Source organism: Primulina eburnea, chromosome 8, assembly GCF_022965805.1.
Source record: "Primulina eburnea isolate SZY01 chromosome 8, ASM2296580v1, whole genome shotgun sequence".
In the NCBI taxonomy this organism is placed as follows: domain Eukaryota; kingdom Viridiplantae; phylum Streptophyta; class Magnoliopsida; order Lamiales; family Gesneriaceae; genus Primulina; species Primulina eburnea.
The window spans coordinates 43,202,174-43,225,571 of record NC_133108.1 but is presented as its reverse complement, the minus strand read 5'-3'; the positions used below and the strand labels follow the sequence as shown (position 1 = coordinate 43,225,571).

General features: G+C 34.7%; 4 protein-coding genes across 6 annotated transcripts; 1 reads left to right on the top strand and 3 right to left on the bottom strand.

The window, feature by feature from the left end:
• The first annotated feature begins 2,015 nt into the window (after nucleotides 1–2,015).
• Nucleotides 2,016–4,046, top strand: LOC140840033 (protein FAF-like, chloroplastic). Of its 2 annotated transcripts, none has more exons than XM_073207111.1 (2): nucleotides 2,016–2,141; nucleotides 2,320–4,046. In XM_073207111.1, exon 2 carries the CDS (start codon nucleotides 2,361–2,363, stop codon nucleotides 3,795–3,797), a length of 1,437 nt encoding a protein of 478 aa, XP_073063212.1. In that variant the 5' UTR covers nucleotides 2,016–2,141; nucleotides 2,320–2,360; the 3' UTR covers nucleotides 3,798–4,046. The 2 variants fall into 2 exon arrangements, with proteins under 2 accessions (XP_073063212.1, XP_073063213.1); XM_073207112.1 differs by having other exon boundaries at nucleotides 2,043–2,158; nucleotides 2,336–4,046.
• A 2,675-nt stretch (nucleotides 4,047–6,721) lies between these two features.
• On the bottom strand, nucleotides 6,722–9,283 carry LOC140840032 (glycosyltransferase BC10-like). The gene is made up of 2 exons (XM_073207110.1): nucleotides 7,987–9,283; nucleotides 6,722–7,091 (listed from the first exon to the last, which is right to left on the bottom strand). The coding sequence occupies exon 1, from the start codon at nucleotides 9,076–9,078 to the stop codon at nucleotides 7,999–8,001; it is 1,080 nt and encodes a 359-aa protein (XP_073063211.1). The 5' UTR covers nucleotides 9,079–9,283; the 3' UTR covers nucleotides 6,722–7,091; nucleotides 7,987–7,998.
• Nucleotides 9,284–10,789: 1,506 nt separating this feature from the next.
• On the bottom strand, nucleotides 10,790–16,963 carry LOC140840030 (protein IQ-DOMAIN 5-like). Of its 2 annotated transcripts, none has more exons than XM_073207109.1 (7): nucleotides 16,657–16,963; nucleotides 15,906–16,000; nucleotides 15,082–15,330; nucleotides 14,136–14,360; nucleotides 13,169–13,282; nucleotides 11,475–11,991; nucleotides 10,790–11,184 (listed from the first exon to the last, which is right to left on the bottom strand). In XM_073207109.1, the coding sequence occupies exons 2-7, from the start codon at nucleotides 15,987–15,989 to the stop codon at nucleotides 11,036–11,038; spliced, it is 1,338 nt and encodes a 445-aa protein (XP_073063210.1). In that variant the 5' UTR covers nucleotides 15,990–16,000; nucleotides 16,657–16,963; the 3' UTR covers nucleotides 10,790–11,035. The 2 variants fall into 2 exon arrangements, with proteins under 2 accessions (XP_073063210.1, XP_073063209.1); XM_073207108.1 differs by having other exon boundaries at nucleotides 16,739–16,963.
• Nucleotides 16,964–20,206: 3,243 nt separating this feature from the next.
• LOC140838048 (E3 ubiquitin-protein ligase PUB24-like) lies at nucleotides 20,207–21,809 on the bottom strand. The gene has a single exon (XM_073204134.1). It carries the CDS (start codon nucleotides 21,580–21,582, stop codon nucleotides 20,344–20,346), a length of 1,239 nt encoding a protein of 412 aa, XP_073060235.1. The 5' UTR covers nucleotides 21,583–21,809; the 3' UTR covers nucleotides 20,207–20,343.
• Nucleotides 21,810–23,398: the final 1,589 nt, after the last annotated feature.

Here is a 23,398-nt window from a genome sequence, read left to right as displayed (position 1 = left end):
CTCATACAGTTTTACTAATCTATATTCACGATACAGTCGATCCAATCTATATTTAGAATGAAAAGTAATATTTTGACACAAAAAATAATATCACTTAATAGATCGGGTTGGATAGAAGATACGTGTCACAAAATTAACCTATGAGACGATCTCGTTGAAGTCTTTTGTCTAAAAATATTGTCTCAACACTTTTTAATTTTTATAATTTTTTTTAAAAAACAATATTTTCTAAATTCTTTAACATGATAAGTTCCTAACCGATGATTGTTTTCATCTATCAGTTTGTTTATTCTAATATATTTGTGTTGGAATTTAATTTCGTGTTACGTCGATGAATCTAATAACATCAGAGAATAACTTAATTATAGGCTAATAATTAAGACCATAATTGACTTTAATTTGGCCAAAAATGTTTTTGAACATGTTAATTTTTTCAAGTCAAGTCTGATAATTTTAAAAGCGAACTTATAATTCTATTGCAAGTCTAATTGTTTGCAAAAAACTTATAGTAGCATCCGTGAGCCATGAGTTAATTTTAATGATAATATAGCATAATAACAATTAACTACTAAATTATCGATTATGATATAAACAGAGAAAAATTAGCCTTTCTCCATGTTTTTGTCATTTTTTCATAAGAATGTTGACATGACACTAGATATATCAACATTATCTACAACATGTTAGCGTTCTAGCAAAAATTTGACTAATTTTTTTTTGGAAAAAAAACTGAAATACGCATTAAAATCAGATTTTGACGAAAATCTCCGGAATTTATGATATGTAAACACCAACTATAGTCCCCCGATAAGGAGTTGAAGAACACTAATATTGAAGCTACAATCTTGATTCTGTACACACGTACTTGTTATTATCTTTATAGAATAAGAGATGGTGTGAGACATGATTCTTTTATGGCAAATGCTGATAAAGTGATTTGGTCCTCCCAATCATGCATGCATGGTGGCCTTCCTTAGCTTCCTTTTTAAGCCATTTTCATCAAATCATCATCACTTTTATATGCTTTACCTAACAGTAAATTGATCATCTCATATATATAAATACAATTTTGATATATTGCTCACCAACCGTTCTAACATTTGTGTCAACCGCTAAATTATATATACATATTGGACGTGATGAAGCATGTCAAAATTGTACATTCAATCGGTGAATATCAACTCATCGGTGAACATAGATATGACTACGTACGGTTGATGGATAACATATCAAAAATATATAAATATTTAGAAGATAAGGTTTCGTGCTTCACCAGAATATATATGTATGTATATGTTTGTGTGTCTATATATATATGTTCTTATCTTATAAATATTTCTCTTTCAGCTCCAACTTTGAGGTACCACACAAGACTGGGTAAAAAACATGGAGAATATGAAGCTAAATAGCATGTATACCCTGTGAAAAGTTCATGTTATTAAAACCCTAAATTTTTCGATATTGTGTTCAAAACCCTCGGAAAAAATTTATTTGGTGTTCACACATGTTAGATGATAGTGTTTTTGTTAAGATTTAAAAATATGATAGATGTTTTCAAATTAAGTTGATTATGTGTATTTATCTCTCTTAGCCTAATTATATTGTACGCGACCAACATCAACATGCAAGCTTTGGAAATAAATTTCAAACATTTTACGAACATGTTACAATATAAAATTGTTGTAGTCTATCTCGAGGTTTTTAAAAAAATAATTTCAAAGAAGAAAATAAAAATAATTTTTTTTTTCATAAAAGGAATTGTATGCAACATAAAAAAACCCTGCGGACCAATTGCATGTGCACACTTTTAAAATGAGATATTAGAATAGCTATTTCTTTAAGGGTGGGGTTTTTCTAGCTCTGATAAATTTTCACGAGGGTGGAAATTCAATTTTTTTTAAAAAAAAACGAAAAAATTTAATAATTTATGACAAGTAAAAAAGGTCTTTTTCGTGGTGGCGTAGGGGAGGGTCCCATTTAATTCCTCAAGCTTTGGGTTCTCTCCTACAAATACCACACACTCCCACTCTTCCATTTGCATTCAACCAAATTAAACACCAAAACTCCATTTTGTGTTCTAAATTATTCCACTCTCAAAAGAGCCAGCATCCTTGTTGTATGCTACTTCTTGCTTGATCAAGGTAAGAATCTCATATACGTTCTTGCTATGTAATAAATATTGCTAGCGAATAGATCATGCATGGCATCAAAATCTTGATGTATATGTATAGTTTATACCGTGTATATGAATTTGTAATGGGGAATCTGTTCTTTGATCAGCCTGGTTTTCTGTACTGATAATTGAACTGTTTCTTGCAGTTAAAAACAAGTGTAGTTTTGCTATCTTCCCTTGAGAAGTCATGTCAATGAAACAGGGAATTGTCACAATTCTTGGCTCGGATTGTGAAAAAAACAGAGGAGCTTCCATCAGAAGAACTCTCTCAGCTGATATGTCTTCCAAGAAATGGCTGGAGCAGAATGGGTTCTTCTCCCCGGTGAAAAATATCGCTTCTTCCGAAGAAGCAGTACTTCTTACCTCGGATCACGATTCTTCATCATTTTCATCAGAAGGTGAAGAAGAATGGACTAATAATAATCCAGGACAAGACGACGTTTGGGGGATGATCCAGTCTCAGAAAGAGGTTCAAAATGTTAATTGGGGTACAGTTCTCACTCAAAAGAGTGAAAATTCAGCACGCGATCTGCTCTCACCAACTTATGTTCATCCCCTCGTGAAAAGATCAGCAAGTGCTATGAGTGACAAGAGTCTTAAGATTTGCACGGAGAGTCTGGGATCAGAGACAGGGTCAGACTGGTTCTCGACGTACCTGAATTCAGAAGTTTTGGTCGATGTGAACGATCAGTATAAGGAAGAGAGGACAAGAGTAGGGAAAGAATGTACCAAAGAACCGAATCCCTTCGAGGATTTTCATGTTGTTAAGTATAAAAGTTGCCCCTCTCGACCTATTCCGCCGCCACTCTCTTCCATTTCTGGCGGCGATGGGGTTTCACTCCGCATTCATTCCCTCCGAAAAAATGGTAGGTTGGTTCTTGAAGCTGTCGCTGTTCCTCCAAGAAAGTATTTCCATGCTCAACGTGGAGATGGAAGGCTTGTTTTGAGTTTGATCAATTCTCCTACTTCACAGCTAGAAAATGAAATGGAAGGAAATAAAGTTGATGATTTTGAAAAAGTTTTTGGTAATATGGAAGAAGTTGACGAAAATAATGAAAAAGAAGAACCGGAATTTCGCAAGGAGCAGAACTCAAAATCCTTACCAAATCAAATGATGAGCGTGGATAAATCAGCCGTGATGATGAACAGGTTAATGGGATTGGGCAATAAGAATCCAACTTGGTCTCACAAGTTCAAACAAGTTGTCGACTTGCCAGACGCAGAAGAAATTATGGCAGAAAAGGATGTTTCGGACGATCTACCAATCTCACACTCACTTCCACCACTTCCACGCATGACTCGGCTCATGTCACCAGCACCGCTGCCGCCACCACCATCACCCCCATCTGCTGCAACCTCGTTCAATGCTTACGAGTACTTTTGGCGTAGCAAGACCACCGCTGCTGGCAGTTTCATTAATACGAAGACCCCCTCAACACCACAAACTGCATCCTTCAAAAACAGCAAGACTGATGCAGCAAAGGCACATGATCAATATCAAGAAATGGCAACACACATGAAAGGACACAAGATAGAGTACTATGTCCCTTATTTCAGGGGTTGCAATAAGGAGCCAAGAAGATCTCTACCAACAAGGGAGCCACGCTGCATTGCCACGTCCTGATGATTACTAACTATTTACTGAATAGCTAAATATGTTGTTATATCCATTTATGTTATTCTCTTCACATATTAATGACAACCGTTTATCCTAAAATCACGTCTATAAAGATTTGTGTAGCCAAAATAAATAGAAAACTTTAAAGAACAGTCTTACCTAATTTCCTCATATTACTTCTGTTTCCGTTTGTTTATTTGCAATTACAACAATAATATCAGAAGCACCGTGTTCGACGTGTCTGTTTCTCCTTCATAGTGGAATTTACTTTTCCTTTTGCATCAGCTTTTTTCCTATTTTCCACCAACGAGATTGTGGTTTGGGTCATTTTCTGTCCTTTTGACAATCACCTTGGGGACACAATATCCAAGATTCTTGATTTGCTAGGGACCCTTTGTATCCAGGTTTCATAAAAGACTTGGTACGGTGAGATGCTCCCTTTTCCATTTGAATTCGAGTTGTTTTTATCATAAAGCCAGTTTCTCGACGGGCCGACATCTACTTCTTCCTCATATAGCCTTCAAAGATGATCCATTTGCACTCATTCTAATCACTGGCAGACAGAAAAATCTGATACAGCGGCAGCAAAACAAAATAATGAAAAAAGAAGCAGCAATAGCCATGCTTCCACTTGGTCATGGTTAACGAATTGAGTTGATTCGGAACCAATCCAAAACTCATCCGGCATGATTCGGTTCAATTTGGAATCTTTTAATGTGGTTTAGGTTCGAATTTAATATGATATTCTAATTGATTTGGCTTGGTTTTTAAAAACCTTGATCCGAAATCGGAACCAATCCGGTCTGCTATGATCTGGATCAGCTCCATTCTTGTCTTGGTTTTTTTAAAAGAATTTAGAGGATTTTGTTGTTTAATAATTGTCACTTGTAGTTATACCTATATATAAACAAAGCAAAAATTTATGTGAGATGATTTCACGGATCGTATTTTGTGATACAGATCTTCTATTTAGGTTATCCATGAAAAACTATTATTTTTTATGCTAAGAGTATTACTTTTTATTGTGAATATCGGTAGGGTTGACCCGTCTCATAGATAAAGATTCGTGAGACCATATCACATGAGACCACCTCATATAACAAATAGTATATTTAATTTTCAAATATGTTGATTAATAAATGACATGTTTAGATGCATATTAATTGAAAAAAGAAAAAAGTTGCTTTCAAATCCAGTGAAATATGGTGTAACCCGTTTCGTTTCGTTTTGTTGTGTCTTGGTTTGGATTTCATTATATACCTAATTAATTGGACTGATTTACGGAACTGTAGAATGAGTCGGTTTAATTAATTGCAAGCACAAAATTTATAGAAGCAACATGCATTATCAATTTATCATTATATTAATGATAAACTAAATATCATATAAAATATATCTATACTAAAAAGATTATATATTTATAAAACCAGGTTATGTTGTTTGATTTGGATTTTTAAAATCTGAACTTTAAGTGGAATCAATTTGTTCGGAGTGATTAATTTTGAAATTAATCCAAATCTTTATCGACCAACAATCAATACAACCCAACTATTTGGTTTTGTTTCTGCCGAAATTGATTGTACATATTTTTGAGGCGCAAAATGCTCTTAAAGATAATCGGGCCTGTAGAATTGGGCTGGCATCGAATTGAGCTAGAAGTATGATGGTGCGATTTTGTTTGATCGTTTAACTTCAATTAACGAGCCCAATAATTGTTTATTTTTATTTTTAAAAAAAATTGAGAATTATTTACTTGAGAGTATCATATAGCTAAATCTATAAACAGCTAGTGGTGATTGGATCTTTTTGCTAAAAAAAGTGTTGTGTTTTTTTTTAATTTCACATTTTGAGGATAATTTAATAAATTCGATACATATGAAACTCAACATCTTTATTTGGGTTTTGCTTTTTAAGGTGCAATGCAAGAGAGGTTAAATTTCAACCACACAAGTCCAATAATGGATATAGTAGAGTCGACCGAATCGGAGAATTCTTGGAGATTAGTTAGGTTGTCAAAATAAACATGACATATGCTATTGGTCTATCTATCCTTGTCGTATAATTTTCATCCTAGACTATTTACAGTCCCTCCCGATATATATATATATATATATATATTTCATAGATTCGTGAAACCATCTCATAAAAAACGTACTTCATAGAAATTATTGTCAAAGAACATCCATGACATGAGGGTGGATATCTTCCTCTATCAAAATAGTTGTAAAATTTTATGAATAAACTTTTTTTTTCATTTGTTATATCATATGTAAACTTAGATATTTAGGGTGTTGAGAAATTGACAATTTGAATATTTTTATTTCTTATTATAATTGAATTCCACAAAAAATAAACGTCAAGTGTATCAACACGTAATATGAAATGTAATAAACAATATGTAATACTTGGAATTAAGCAAGGGAAGCGATCACGATCGAATGTGACAGGTGATGGTGATATGGAGCAGAATGAAATCTTCTCTTTGGTGGGGGGCCTTAATCTGGCTTATGCCGTTGCATTTACATCCATTGACAAACCATAAAGGGTTCGAATTAATGCTATACACACCACTCTCAAAACTTGTATATTTTTTTACTTGTGTAATCAATCGTATTTTTATATACTTTTGGCCTACCTTCCACCTGTATATCGTTGGATTACGATCGAATAAGCTGATTCAACAATTTTGAATCAGTATATATGAAGCGTACGAAGAAAATACTAGCCGATCGCTAGTTTTGTGATTATTCCATATTTTGGACAAATATAAATATATACATAAACATACACGTGTGTGCGATCATCCAACGAAGGATTTCGCAATTTTTAAAACTAAAGGTAGAGGGGATGGGTGATACAAAGAGAAATAAAGGGGTGGGTCCAACGGAGATGATGATGCCTTAAATGTTTATAAAATGCATCAATGCATGTCTTCAAAAGAAAGGCAAGAGATATGCCGTTTCTTGATTCTCTATCATACTCTAATCGAAGAATAGCTCAATCTCAAACATGAAGATCCATCGATATATTCATACATATGTACAAAAACAACAACAAAAAAGGACCAAAAGTCCTGATCACAATTCACCCACCCTGATTTCTTGGGGTGAAATAAACCAAACTCAACCCCCACAACATTTAAAGAACATAACTTTGATTACTAAATCATTGCTTAAGTTGGGATCCTTTGGGTTACCTTAGGTCGAGGGCACCTTATTTAACAGCCACTCAAATGCCTAATCCCATTACGGCACACCAACCTTGCATAAGCCTCAAAGTTTGCCTTTGCTTTCTCTACTTCTGCAAGAACAATGATAGATAACAAGGTTCACATCTAATATATTTTAATCAAGATTGAACGTAGGTGATACCACACATTCTTTGAAAAAATAAACTTCAAGCTCATGTATATTACACAACTCAAAATCAAGGTATATTTAGCAAAACAAAGCCACAAGGAGTATTTGGTCGGACATAAGTGATGACACACATTTAAGATATAAGCTTTGCTTTGCTTTGTAGTTTAGATGAGCCAAATCTTTTAAATAAGGCAAACTAGAAGGTCATGGCACGCCAAAGGATTACTTTTGCATATTTTAGAATTGATATCTGGAATATCAAAATCTAATCTTGGTTAAAAAAACTGGTATAATCCACTTAAGCTCCAAGGAGCATATTGTAAGAAAAGGAAATTTAACTAATCTCCAACTACAGGTTCTTACAAAGCCATCTACAAGAAATTGACCAAGAAAAAATAATAAACAAAACCCATGATCTAATATCCAATATTGACTTGTAACCCAACCCAAAACCAAACCTCAAGAAAGGGTAATTCAGTCACTTCAGTCATAAGGCTTCCAACGTGCCCAAGATTTCGCATCAAGAAAACCCGTTGGATCCTTCACTTCAATTGAAACATAAGCATTTCCACAAAATTTGAGCTGAAAAAGCATCAGCAATGGATTCTCACCATCTTCTATCAAAACCATCCCACCAAAAAGTCACAATCCCACAACAAAAAATTATCGCTTGACAAATTGTTCATCACACAATCTAAACATTAGCCACTAATCCACTAATTCAAGAAAGCCATTAACCTAACTGATAACACATCTAAGAAAATACGGAACCAATAAACATAACAAACAGCATTTAAAACTAAAAGATAGCGCAAAAAGAAACTATCTTTGCTCACCAGAGGCGAAGATCAGTCCTTGAAAATAACAGAATCCGCCATTTGCATCAAAGGATTCAAGCAATCAGGAGAAAATTTTCGCGCAAACATATATGAATAACTTGAATTCGATTCTCTGAGCGTGTGAATCAGTTCAGGGGACACTTCAGGAGGGTGGTATGTATGCGGATGCCCATCCACGCTCTCAGTCCAATTCACCCTCGTTAACGTATAATGACTACACCGATTTGGATCCTGCATCGATAACATAGTAGGGAAATAATGCTCCTCCGGATAACAAGAATGAACATTCAAACAGGGCAACTTAAACTTCCTCCACAACTTCCTGTCCTTAATCACCGTCAAAGCGTGCTTTCTGGTGAGCACAAAAAACTGTGAGCCCACTCGGAATTCATCAAAATGCACTTCGGGGAGCATCACATTATTTCCCCGGGCATTATACCTATCCCATAAAATGGACACATTATCAAGAATCTCTATGTAGCTAGAAAACTCCAAATCCCTGGACAACCTACCTAGATCAAACAGAAAATTGTAAAAATAATTGAACGAGTGAAGTGGGATGCAATGCTGCGAGATTAACGCGAAGTACGCGTTAGAAGGGTCGTCGAGCATCGCAGTGGCGAGTAGGCGTCGCTCGGCCGAGATGAGGGTAGGGGAAGATCTCTGAGTTCTCTTAGAAGGGATAAGTTTTTCCTTAAAAACACCGGTCAACGGACTGATTTTCACAAAGGGGTCGGCGTGGATGTATATATTATACTGTTTACGAGTAACGTTAGCGAAGAAGCGTTCCCAAAGAGGGGCAAAATGGAGATCAGAGTTGGTCAGGAACAGAAAAGCGATTTTGGGGCGTCGGAGGGTGGAAGAGAGGTGGGATTTGGCTGAGGGGAGCCGCGTGTGTCGGCGGGAGAAGTTAGCAGAATCCATGGCTATAACTTTGTGAAATAAGGACAAATCATCAAGCTCATCAGGAAGGGAGATAGAGATTCTTCGTGGAGGCAGGAATCGGGGGGCCAAGAAGAAGAACAGAATAGGTAAAGAGAGAAGGAGAATAAGGGTTGGGATCAAGGGGGAAGAGGGTGCAGAAACCATGGATTAGGGCGATTCTTCCGCTGTTTTCGTGTTGATTGATCGATAAAAATTTGGGTTTCACGGGTTAAGCGACGTATTGCATTTCCGGCAGAGAAGAGATCGGAAACGGCGGAGAAAGGGCGGGATTTAGGGTTGTAGGAGAGAGTGAAGCGATGGGGAAGAAGGGGCAAAGCATGAATCTTGAAGAAGTTAGATATATAATGCGGAGTGGATGACGAGGTGGTGCTTTTTTGTGGAGCAGTGTATTATTTAAATATTAAATATTAATATCACATACTATTATTTTATTAATTAGATTATATGAAAAATATGTTTTAAATACTAAAAATGTAATCTTTACATAAATTTTAAGAAATACAGATAATAAAAAAAAACCCAAGAGATCAAATATGGTTATTTTATAAGTAGTAATATGGCAACAAAAAATAAAATAAAAATAGAAAGTAATATGATATATTTTCATAGGGAAAATATTATTTTTGCAGAAAAAAGATAAAAAGACCAGCTAAATTTGCAGCAGGGAGATAGGCTTCACGCAGAATCTGTGATTAGAGGATGATTTGTTAAGATCACTTAGGACAAATCGAGCAACACAAAATTCATGACAATTCGAGTATATTCTTTCCTTTTTAAAAGGTAAGAACCAAAAAGTTTCCATGTTTTTTTAAAAAAATACAGTTTATGAGCTAAAATATATTTAAATATTTAAACTCTATCAACTGAAATCGTGTCTTATTCAAGTATTTTTATACCAGACATCACTATAGAATTGAGCATATATTGGTAAATCATTTATTTTCCTTAATGTGTAAATATTCATATTTTATGAAGCCAAAGCTTCCAGCAAGATCTGCACGATCACATGATTTATTAACTAATTGATATTTTGTGTGTCATTAATGATACATAGATCACCTAATCAACAATAATTACCAAATTTCAGACATGACACAATATAAGACATGATCAATACATCACCATAACAGGGAAAAAAAAAATAAAATTGGTTACATGGGTTGGTTTATAAATTGTATAATTTTTAAATGGTCAAGATCTGATTTTACTGCAATAAATTTTTTCTTCTTTTGGAATATTTAGCTAAATTTTCACCATATGTCCGATGTCACAATACTCCATCAAAACTCAAGTGCACATTGCATTTGTGTATATATATGTATTTTTCTATTTAATAAATACTTACGTAATATTTTTACATAATCTTTTTTTATTTAATTTTGTGCTTTTAAGTTTTTTAGTAAATTTATTTTGTTTATGTTTGTGTTCCTAATAGTTGTTTTATGATATTATTATTATGATCGCTAATTTTTTAAGTTTGATCAGCAAAATTTTATGAAAAGTTGAAGATTCTAAGGAGCTCGCTCATAATAAATGAATAAATTGTATAGATGGTATAATGATTATGATAATAATAACAGTAGACCACAATGTCCTTACAATTGTACTCGTACAGTTACACATATCACATATACTAGAAACACATTCTAGTGCAACAAATCTCATTGTATGAAAAAGGCGATAAAGACTTCCACAACATAAAGATAATACAATAAATACAGAGTTTAACTCGCAACAGGTGACTCATCAACTTAGCACAGTTCTCCGGTTTCGACTCACAGACGATAGAACAAAGTAACAATCACGTAATGCTGTGTATATTGTCATGGCAATCTCGACTAAAGATTCAGATAAAAAAAGATGAAACCATCGAAAGTGTGATAATTTGCACAACACAATCTAGTTTTGGACCTGTCATTCACGTTGCCGCAATAAGAAACATGTATCTCACCTAACTCAGCCCTGGTGGCTCGAGATTTAAACAAATTATCAGGAATGCGTCCAGTGACAGAACCTAGTTGCAAGCATGTATGGTTTATGTACAGGAGAAAATAATCGGTGCCAGATTAGCAACACAAAATCCCATGCTGTTTTTCAGAAGCTAATGATCAGTCTGTGGACTACAATCTGAGGGCTTTACATCAATAGCGCTCGACTTGGTTCTGCCCTTCACAGGCTTCGGAGCAGTAGGAGACCTTTTAACAACAGTTTTACTTGATTGCTTGGTTGGTCGAGCCATGTTACCTGCAGCTGGTGAATGGATTTATAATGAGATAAAATACTCTTATCAACTTGGTTAGCCATTTTCATAAAAATATTGACAAATACGAAATAGTTGTTATAAGATTCATTGTGCACTATGCTTGAGTAGGCCAGGGGCCATGAAGTTGGCTTTGCCCACAATAGGGATATTCCATTAATCTAGAAAATAACATAATCATATACAAACAGCAGTGTAATCAAAACCAAGGTAGAAGAGATACGCACATGCTGGAGAGAGAGAAGAGAGGGGAGAGAGAGAGAGAGAGAGAGAGACTGACCACCAGCAGGCAAAGAAAGTCGCTTGTTTCCTTGTTTTTTGTTGAGACTAGACCGCTCTTTAGGATTACTCTGTGACCTAAAACCAACATTGGGTCTCGAGGAAGCTTCCTCAACTATGTCCTCAAGAACTGCCTTACATGACTTGCTGGAAGAAAATATAACTGGTTTCTGCAGCATGCTTGCTGGCTTGTTTTGTGAAGAACTACAGCCATTAGAATGAGAAGCCCTTTTTTCATGCGAAAAATTTGAATTATTGCTTATACGAGTGCCAGGTTTCCCATTTCCCATGTCTGATATGAGTTTCTTGTCAGAGGAATTTGACCGAGTTGTGAGCATATTTTTTGCATCAGCTAGATCATCATCACTAGTATTCCCTCCATCTTTGATGTTAATATTTAGAAACCGATTCTCCCATGGCCGAACAGCCATCCATCTTTCCAACCAATTCCAACTCCAATTGTTTTTATCTGGTTCAAAACCAGAAGGTGCTGCCTGCTGTCTTGAACTTGCCTGCCACTGCATAATAGGTATTCTACATGAGAAATGTAGACGATTGATAAACACACTTCTCAAAATAATAATTTGCCCTAAACTGGTTGTGCCATATTAGAAAGCAAAATTCTTAAGCCCTTAAGAAATGTTAAGTTCCTCGTTCTAAAGCAAAATATGAGTAATTTTGCCGGGAAAATTGATGTCCCTTTAAAACACAAACTCCTCATGGCCTTTGGTTTCAAAAGGAAGGGTCAAGGGAGAAGTGGCAGGATTAGAACAAATTTTCTCCTTGATAGAGAAATAAAGACACGATAAGAAAAGCTTAAGGTCAATAACAGGGACAGTTTAAATTTTTTTTGACCAAATTTAAAAGCCACATATTAGAAGTCTTGAGGACATATTTGTAAATTCAGAATATAGCTTAGTAAATAGATGTGTGGTATTTCTTTGTATCAAATATTTTTACTTCTATTGGAATACGTTAGTTCTTCTTTCACTCTCCAGAATGATTCATGTATTACAATTCACGTTCTGATGCATGAAGTTAAGAGTCTCGGTCTCTCGGAGTTCCAATATTCCGTTGTCCCCACAACTTTTTTTATGGCACTTTTCTAACAATGATATATACATATACATTGGTTTACAAACTATTCAAATCAACCCCTTTTACAATTTAAATTATTTAGCCATTAATTTTCCATCACATCCTAGAAGTCTCATCCAACCAACATACAAATGAGATGCTTTTAATATACCAGATCCTACCAATTCGACCAAATAAATAAGTTATTTGATGCAATAATCTTTACATCAAATTTTAAATGCTTTATTGTTATTATAGGCATATGCAGCGACATAATTTTACAAATCATGAGAAGCTCTATATTTTGATGAAGATAAAATAATATGCATCCACTTGCCTTAGGTCCAACTTCGAAAACCCAGAACTGGTTCAGTTTGAGGCAACCAGCACAGGAGCATATTAATTATGTCTTACCAATAGTCAATCTTTTATTTGTAGCCATAAAATGCGTACAAACAGGAATTGACAGACATGAAGCAGTACTATTATTTCATACACATGTAAAAGAAAGACTCAGTTGAATATTTTATTTACCATCAGCTGCACAAAGACATACGATTTATGGCAAGCAAAAGAAAGGTTAAATTATAACACAACTGGAGACATTACAGCACGTACCTGATTAGCTAAAGCATATGCCATTGCTCTTTCACGCTTAGCAGCTGCCTCCTTCCTTTTCAACAATTTGACATGAATTTCTTCAACAGATCCAACCCCGTCACACCATCCGTCCTGGGTTAGCCATTGTCATAATATCAGAGGCAGTGCACAGCACCCGACAAGAGCGGATTTAATAACACTAATACCGATGCTCATATCACTGGGTTGCATCTAATCAAGTTAAATTAACAGCAATACTCAAACACAAGTCAGGCCTCAACCAAAATAAGATGATATTGGTTTTGATAACATTTATGTTAGCAACAAGTAATTGTTTTCTCCTAGGTACAAAATTAAATAACCAGAAGAATGTGTATGTCTTATTTCAGTAAATGGAGTGAGGTACAAGTTAATCTAAATCTAGGAATGGATAGTGCTTGACGTTGAAATATAGAAAGCTAGATTAATGGTTGTGAGAAAGTTTTGTGGGCTCCCACATATTGATATGCAATACAAGAACAGATTTCTGAGTGGATTTGATAGAAGACAAGCACGATGATATGAAAGAAAACTTGCACCAATCTGAAATGGTTTTTGTCCTTGATTGTTGATGTGAAGCAAATATATGTTCATGGTACTGGAATGAATTTTTTTGTCCCATTACAGAATTGAAAAGAATATGATTCTATGCTGACATTTCATTCAAACTCTAGTAGTCCTATTCCTTGTGCATTCAATTTCACTGCACAAATGCATGAAAAAATGTAATGCATGATCTAATTATTAAGTTCAGGAATTAGCCCCCAAAGATTAAATATCATTAGTTATTAATATAGCCTAAAATATTTCACTAGTAATAGCAATTTGGCAAACTACAAACTCATCCCATGATACTCTTGACTTTTGGAACACCCATGATACAACAATAATCAATGTAGTGATATTGTCACTTCACATAAATATTTCATTTCCATAGGTTGCTTACTTCAATTTCCTTGAAACGAGCATCATGTTCAAACTGTTGTAGTTTCTGTTGCGCTGTCTGACTCTCTAATGCAACTCGGACACGCCTTGCACGAACACGGGCCTGAACTCTTACTAAAGCTTGCATACAACGGAGTGTTATAGCAGCTTGCTTTCTGACAGCATGACCCCTGACAAGAGCTTGAAGTCTCACCAATCCTTTTAAAGCACGTAAAGCTCGTTTCGCCTAATAAACAAAAGCATTCATAAAAAAGTAAAATAATTATAATTATTTTCTCAAAATCAAACAATTATATAACAATATAACAAAAGTTCATGTCGCAATATACTGGTCCTTGCACGTGAAAATTACATGAATAATGAGCAACGAAGAACCCTTCCTCTTACAGAAACCTAACAAGGAATGAATGGACTACACTATGCCATCACCACGAAAAGTATATTGAATAAACATTGAAGGCGCCATTAAATACAATTTAACCTTTTAAACTGGAAAGGCACCACCATACACAATTTTTTTAATTTTAAACAAATTTAAAGCACAACTATTTTTGGGAAAATTGAACAAAAGTATGAAGCTTTCTAAACTTATAAGTTATAACAATATTGAAATATGATTAAAGAAAACTAAATATCCCAATTAGTGATGTTCAGGCGGACAAGTATTTGTTGTGCTTCTTATCTTGTGCCTAACCAAATAGGCTTGCATCCTCATTCATGCAAATCTTCAAATAACAAGCAATATCTAGATCATCGTCATACCTGTAGAGAATAATATTCGTCTCTTGCATTCAGAATCGTTATCGAATTATGAGGAAGAAAATAAGAAAAAAAGATGATTGAAAATGAATGGTGCCGACAGCCCAAGCGTTTGAAAACAAGAATGATGGAACTATTGCAAGTTCAGGAACTATCCATGAAATATAGAACATGAATCAATTTAATACCAGGAACCCTCTAAAGGCTGTTTGGATGCAAATAGCTGCCCATTCTTCTCTCTCATTCTTTCGAAGTTGAGCTGCATTTTGAACCTGGAGAGAATTAGATGCGGAACTGGCCGAATCAGAAATTGATTGAAGGTTGGCTCCTTCAATATCCACAACAATAGTTTGATCCAACTCATCTACAAGTATACTGTTATCAATCTCAACTGACTGATTTCTTCGGTGCCAAATCTTGCCTGTGCTCCCTGATTTCTGTGTTTTTAAAAAATAGAGAATCTTTTTAAAGCATATTCAATCAAATAATTTGGAAGAAGATAGAGAGTATCCATCATTTTAACAGTCAAAGGAGTTCCAAGAGCTCAGATTCCACTAATTACAGGTCATGTAAGAGTCTGGTTTCCACATGTCCTCGAGCAAAATGTTAGATTACACCAGTAACAAACACCAAATATTAAGAGTATACATCTAGATAGAACTAAATGGAGATTCCAAGCAATGATTGGTGTAAGCCACCAAAAGAGTGAAAAAGTGGAAAAATAAATTATTTAGTGGATGTTGCGTTGGAGAGCAGGTGGTTTTGCAATGTCTAAGAAAAAAGAGAGCAATGGCAAACTACTCAGTTGATACCGCTTACACCATATTATTTTGACAAACAAATGATAATACATTATCTTCCCGTTGTTCCTATCATCTACACCTACTGCCTGGAAAGAACATCTACAAAATCTCTACAAGAAAGTATGAAAAAAGGAGATAAATTCAAATAGACGCCTGTTGGCATGAGGAATAAGAGGTCAACTAAAAATATACAAGGAAATGCAACCTACAATGTCACCCTTCTCTGAAGATTGCGATTTATCAGATCCCCTTAAGCCTAGTAAGGCCTTGACCCATTTTTTTGAAACGCCCATTTTAGTCAGACCTGCCACAAATACATCAATTATATATTAGAGTATTCTATCCATTGTTCTTTACTCTAGAAAAGTTATTTTCAAAAGAATAAAAAAACACCATGGGCAGGCAGACAAGTAAAGGTATGTTCTCGCTCATTGCTTAGTTACCAACAATAACCTGACATTCCGGGCCGGAGACTTATGTGCTATAAAACGACTAAACAAATACCATCAACCACAGAAAGAAGCAGAAAGACAACATAAACATTAGTCACATTCCATTTTACTAACTGGTTGTCTTCACATTAGTCAAATAGTCCCCATGAAAAGCAGAAGCATGGTGCCCCTAAAAAGATAAATCTGCTCAAATAAATATTATAGCTAGGTTAATCGGCTTGCACACACATAAACGAGACAATAAGGAAATGGTAAAAATAACCTCCGTGAAGAACAACATACAAACAAAGAACACTAATAGCTGGAAGTCGTTATTTCAAAAAAAATCAAATACCAAATTTTAAATTCCATTCCGGGACAATAAATAATACAAACGACATATCATCTTCTAATTCGACGTTTTCCTGCCATCGGCCTAAATTCTCACAACGTAGTAAATAAAAAAATAATGGCTATCCAATTTACACACAATAAACAACTACATTTTCCACTAGCTAAAAAAACCAACCTTTGAACAAAGTTTACTACAATTTACAGCATCAAATTCGGGGAATTTCAAAATCTACCATTTCGAAATCTCTAATTCGCACCTCTACAAGTTTGATTCGGAGCGTCCCCAATTAAAAGGTAAGGGTGTCAATGATAATTCCACGGATCTGCATTTTAACCACGGAAACGGTAGAATGATCGGCCTCGCATGGCGGTGGAAAGCAGGGGGAAACAGCTACATGGAGCACTATGCAGTGTTTTGTCAATGATTGCCAGAGAATTTTGGGCCGGGCTTCACAAATTTTATTCCATATAGATTTTTTATTATTTTATTTTAAACTATATATAAAAAAAATGTGGCTACCGGTTTTGTAGGTTTGTTATCGGACCGGATCAAATCGATTCTGAATCCAATTAAATCAATTTTGGATCACGGAGAAGAGTAGGTTTCATATGAGACAGTCTCATGGATCATAATCTGTGAGACGGATCAACCCTATCCATATTCACAATAAAAAGAAATATTTTTTCATGGGTGACCCAAATAAGAGATCTGTCTCACAAATACGACTGTGAGACCGTCTCACACAAGTTTTTGCCTACAGAGAAATGTAATATACCCATTTTGTAGGTTTTAGGTTGGGTCGGGTCGGGTCGGGTCACGGTTTTCATGAATTTTGTTTATAAGAAATGTTGTTTATAAGAAATGTCAGCTCTGCTTATATCCAAGGTTCTAAAAAGTGTGAAGCACCTTGAAGCATAGATGTCGTACTCCAAATTTTTTAAGTTTAAGCGAGATTAACACATACTTAAACGTTAAAAAACATTTTTTTATCTTTAATATAAATGTTTTTATCTCAAATCAATAAATAAATAAAAATAATATATAAATATGATTGAGTTTGAGTATCTGACGCATAAACAACCGGTAGGGCGAAAATTCATGGCATGTGGACCACCATTTTGTACATTTTCCTTGGAGACACAATATCATCCAAACTTTGTAATATTTTGAAACACAGATCAAATCGAATTCTAAGTCCAAAAAACTCCATCCAAACATAAATAAGGTGTTATCATTTCACCTAAACAATTGATTAAGACACACAAATCAAATGCAAACAGTTCTCTAACTTGACGGAACTGAAATATAAGAAAGTCAGAAATGAAAAAGAAAAAAAACATACCTTGGGTCGGCCATCCTAAATAAATCGAAGCCACGAACAAAATTTACAAAATAGCTAACATGTAATCGAAATTCAAATCTATGAAATATTTTTGGGGGATATGATGGCGATGAAAATAACTTTTCCAAAGTCGATGAGGGATTAAAGGGTGAAGAAAGAACATTTAGCGGAATTTTATATCTTCCACAAAAAACTATTGACGTAGGTTGTGTTTGTAACAAACTATTATTATTTTTAAAACAGATATTGAATTAATATATTAATTTACTGATCAATCTATCTTTTGATCCGTTGGTGAATTAGAATAAACCAAATAAAGAAAATTATTTTATTTAATTTCTAGATGATTAAATTTTTAATTAATCAGAAAGATACTAACAATCTATCAATCCTTTATGGGCTTGACCTTTCTGGGTTCTGGCCCAATTTTCTAGGTTTCGACCTAGCCCAATTAAGATATATAAAGGCGGCGCAATCTCATTCGTGGCTCTTGTTTTTCCTTTGGTTTCATCGAATCGATCTTCTCTTCCTTTACAGAATAAGGCTGAACTGTCCGGCCAGGCCATGGCTGAGTGGCTTCGCCTTACGTTGTAATGGAAGTGAAGAGTGACTCGGTTGAGCAGAGACAAAAGATATAAAATTGTGGTTGGAAAGAAAGTTTTCTATGTATTTTTGCAGGGCAACCGGATGGCCTAATGGCAACAGGAAAGATTTGGTCAATTCATTCATCTTCAATTTCTTGACCCTATCCTGATTTATGTCAAAAGTCACTTTTTTTTACTTGATCTTTGTTTCCCTTTGTGTGTTCTTCTAAACTTGGAAGTGGCTGAAATGATTCTTGGTGAAAATTTTATAAAATAAAAGTTGGTTTTTACCTATGCAGAAAATGGGGGTTAATAAATGGTTTTGATTGCTTATTTATGTAGTTTATGAAAAGGAGTCGAAATGCGAGCATTTGCAAAAAAAAGAAAAGCTAATCCAGACGAGGACAAGAAGCTGCCAGTGGAATATGAAGAAATTCAAGAAAGACTGCACAATTTCCAACTTTTGAGTCAAGATCGTGCATCATATGCTACTTTTAAAATTAAAGAATCGAAACGGCGCTCGCAGTGAGCCGAGTGCGATTAAAAAACCAAAGAAAAGGATAACACTGCACCTTGCTTGGCTTTGTGGTAGGATAGTGGGGTGTGAAACTAAGAATAATATAAGCGTGTGAATTTGTTTATTGATGCAAAATTTCGGTTGAAGCACGATGTAAGTAGAAGAGCTGGATAAGGCGCCGAAGCCCCAGATTCATGCAACAAAAAAAAAGGTTAAAAATTAGATCTTTTGGTACTTGGAATTATGGTTCATGTGGTTCGATTCTCGGATAATATGGTACATCAAGAATATTTACTTACATAATATATACCGTCATGAATTTTTTTCTTGAAATGTTCTGTTCTATTGTCTGGGTATATATGTATAATGTTAATGTTCTTGTGAATGATCTTTGACCAGTGAATTTAATAACTCTTGCACGTGAAGGGAAGGGGAGGGACAACTTCATGTTTTTTATGTTGTCAAGGAAGAACTCGTTATATTATTTTATTGTCGAAAGGAAGCATGATCAAGCCCATGTTCCCAAACAATTTCGAGCATTTTGGATTTAGATCGCATGGTTATAACGATAAATTTGATGACGAGGATAGTTGCTTGATCCAAAGTCTTTGGATCAGGATATTGAAAATTAGTTGATGTTGGATCGACATGTATAACGAAAAGTCACAGTTAAGTGAAATACAGCATAGGATATAGAGCAAAGTTGAAAGAGAAGCAACAAAATCCGTTGTTCTACGAATCTCCTTCAACATTCAAGAAAGAACCCTGGAAATAATCTTCAAACCAGCAAAAGAACCCTCATTCTTGTGCAATTAGCTACTGTTTGATGTAAGTTTTCTTAGTATATTTCGACGTTAATTTGGAAAATTTGTTGATATGGTTTCTTAAACCGTCAGAACCATGTACGTGTTATGCTTCTTGAAAGAACAGATTGTAACATAATGTTTGTCTCTAAAGAAACTATTTGGGGAGACGACCTAGAAATGCCATGTTTGGTTATTATTTTTTATGGTTATTGAATTTTAACCATGAACTGCAGTTGTTTCTATACTTTCTTGGTTGAGGAAGAGAACGATTCGTGGTTACAAGACTGTAATACGCCAACCGAGTTCAAATGAGGTCCTTGATTTGTGCCTCAAATCTAATTTCACCCATTTAAGTGAGACTACTTGTAACTTTAAAGAAAAAATAATTTTATCACTGGCCTTTGTGGTATCAACTTCCAAATAAAAGAAAAGAACAAGGTATCAACTTCAAAACCCAAATAAAAAAATACTTCTTTTTTTCATTTTCCCGTACATACATGCATGCATACATACGATAGGTATGTTAGCAAGCTAGAATAGAATAGAATAGAATAGAATACAAAACATAAACCTTTCAAAACATTAAATTAAAATTTCTCTTTTTTCCTTTTCTCATCGAGTGTAGCAAGTTAAAAGATAAACTTCAATGCAAGGGGAATTGCTCCAAGCATAATTATGCAATCTCAGAATATCCCTGGCTTTATTCTTCAAATAACCCGCACAATCTGCCTGAAGAACCATGCACAATTTCGAAACAGCGCTCACCCTTAACATCTCCGAAACCACCTCTCGAGTGGCTGAAAATCGAGCAAGCGACTCGATTATGCAAAGTGCTCGATCATCAGTTGTGGGAGAAATCCTCAGCAACCGTTTCGCAGCCAACGCGATCCCACCGGCGTGCTTTATAAACTGCTGACGGCCTTCTGCACAAGTGCACAAGTTTGCCAACAGACAGAAGATGAGCTCTGTGGTTTTTTTATCGGGATTGTTTAACTCGAGTTCCATAATTTCGAATATGGCTCCGGCTTCCACTATTTTCATCCTGTTCCTTCCATGAGGGGAAGTTTGTATGAGAACATGGAGAACAGCTTTGTTTTCTTGTGGAGATTTGTTCTTGTGAAGGATACTCACCATTTCTTTGAAGAAATTGAGCTTTAACCTTTCCAGGAGACTGGTTTTTGCAATTTCAGTCACATTTTTCAACATTTTAAGAGCATGAATCATGGAAATATTTTCTAGTTCATCATTGCTCAAAACCCACAAAAGAGAATGGATGAAATCAATGTTTTCTTCAACGATCTTCTTGTTTTCCTCCGTTGGAATCCATGTTAGTTGCAGAATCCTCAAAGCTTCTTCAAGAAATAGGGTTTTACCTTCTTTAAATCTTTTCAAGATCAGAAAAATCATCGCTTTCGATACTCCTGCTTCCGCCATGGGTTTCTGGTTCTTTTCTTTATCTTTTGCAAGTTCATCCAACTTCTTTAGAGCATTCAAATGCGACAAAGGGTTCCCGCTTTTCACCTCGCGGATGAGTTTGAATACAACAGATTTGTGTACGGGAGATTTCGGAGTCGGGATTCGTTCGATCCCACTTTTAGGATTGACAATGCACCAGGCTTGAATCAATCTTCTGAGCATGTGGTTCGGAGTCAAGTCGGAGCTCGTCAGAGGCAAGAGCTGCTTTGTGACAGGACACACGGCGGAGGAGTGGCCTTCTGCGGCGGCGGTGAGAAGCCATCGCTTGATGTTTTCGCGGTCGTAGGTGATGCCGGAGACGGTGGTGACTGGATCCTTCATGATTTGGAGGGATATGGGGCAGATGAAGTATTGGGGTAACTCGAGCTCATCCATTTCAAGAATCGGAAAATTATTCAAAACTTTGAATGATTTGTATGAATTTGATTTGATTTTTTATGGTATTTGCATGGATTAATTGATTTTGAGCCAATAGATATGTGGAAAATATTTATAGAATGTTTGGAATAAGTTGAAATAAATCCACATATTCCAAGTCAAGTGGTAAGAAATAGATGGCGGGGCTTTGAATTGAACGAGAAAAAGAGGAGACTAAGCCAACATAATTGGAAGAAACATATAATAACGAACAAGGGTGGTTGATACTGTATCTTACGATATAAAAAATTCTACAAAATTATTCATTAATTTTAAAAAAAAAATAGAACTTTCATATAAGAATCCATTGTACTAAATTTTTTAATACGAAAAAACCCCCTTTGTTCGAATTATAAAGAAAATTCATTAAATATCCTTTTGCATTTAACGTAGTAAATATTCTATTATATTACAAATTTATATAGGAAAATTATAAAATTGAAATAATTTAGTCAAAGTGATAATTTCCAAGCATATCAATCAAGGGCAATAAAGGAAGAAGAATTATTATTTTTTAAAATTTTGATCAAATAGACTTTTTCTAATGAAAATCTAGTTGAACATGTTTCCTAGATAAACATTTTAATCCACGGATTTTTTAGCATTAAATTCTGCGGGCTTGAAAATTTTAGTAGTTTTTTTTAAAAATTAATTAAATTTGCTATCTTTATTTATTTTGCAGCTAGTCTTTAATGTTTCCCAACTTTAAATTTTTTGCCACCTTCTATATATATAGAGAAATTTAAAATTTACATCAAATTTATGATGCAAAAATTTTGTAGGTTCTTGTTCGATATTTAATTTTCTCAAAACCAATTATTTGATGGCAAAAACCTGTGTTAGACGGTCACACGGATTGTATTATGTGAGACGGGTCTCTTATTTGGGTTATCCATGAAAAAATATTACTTTTTATGCTAAGAGTGTTACTTTTTATTGTAAATATCGGTAGAGTTGACTCGTCTCACATATAAAGATTCGTGAGACTATCTCATAATATAACTACTTTTATTTGATTTGTTCAAACTGTTTTTTTTATTGTATGATATGATGAAAGAAACATGTAAAATGATATGCAATTTAATGTTATATATTTATACTCTTAGTAATTAGTAATATATTATTTTACCATGGCTCGTACATATATATATACATTTTTTATATGACAAGTTGAATGGTCCGCCGCTGGTTAACGTACGACCAAACATTATGTTGACTTCCAAAGATACGCGTGGCATAAGTGTATTGGCCATGTATTGACATGGTAAAATAAAATTGAATCGCTGTCCCTATACAATTTTAAAAAATTAAATATTACTCACCTATAAAAATACTCGTGCCTTGTCTTTATTTCATCAAAACGGGTCAAAGTCATCATGGTGCTTACACCAGCCACATAATATTATCTATTTCAAAATGTACAAACTCGGTTTTCTAAAAATATTTGTAAAAATATAAATGTTTATTATTCTAAAATTTTGAAATGGATAATATTATGGAGTAGATCCGTGAGACGGGTCAGTCCTACCCATATTCACAATAAAAAGTAATACTTAATGTAATATTTGTTCATAAATAACCCAAATAGATATCCGTCTCACAAAATACGATCCGTAAGGTCGTCTATGCACCACGATGACTTTGACCTATTGATGTTCATTGGTCGGTTCGGTTCGGTTTTCGGTTTTTTATTTCGGTTTTTTCGGTTTTCGGTTTTACAAATATATAATCCGATATCCGAACCATTTTTCTTCGGTTTGGTTCGATTTTCTAC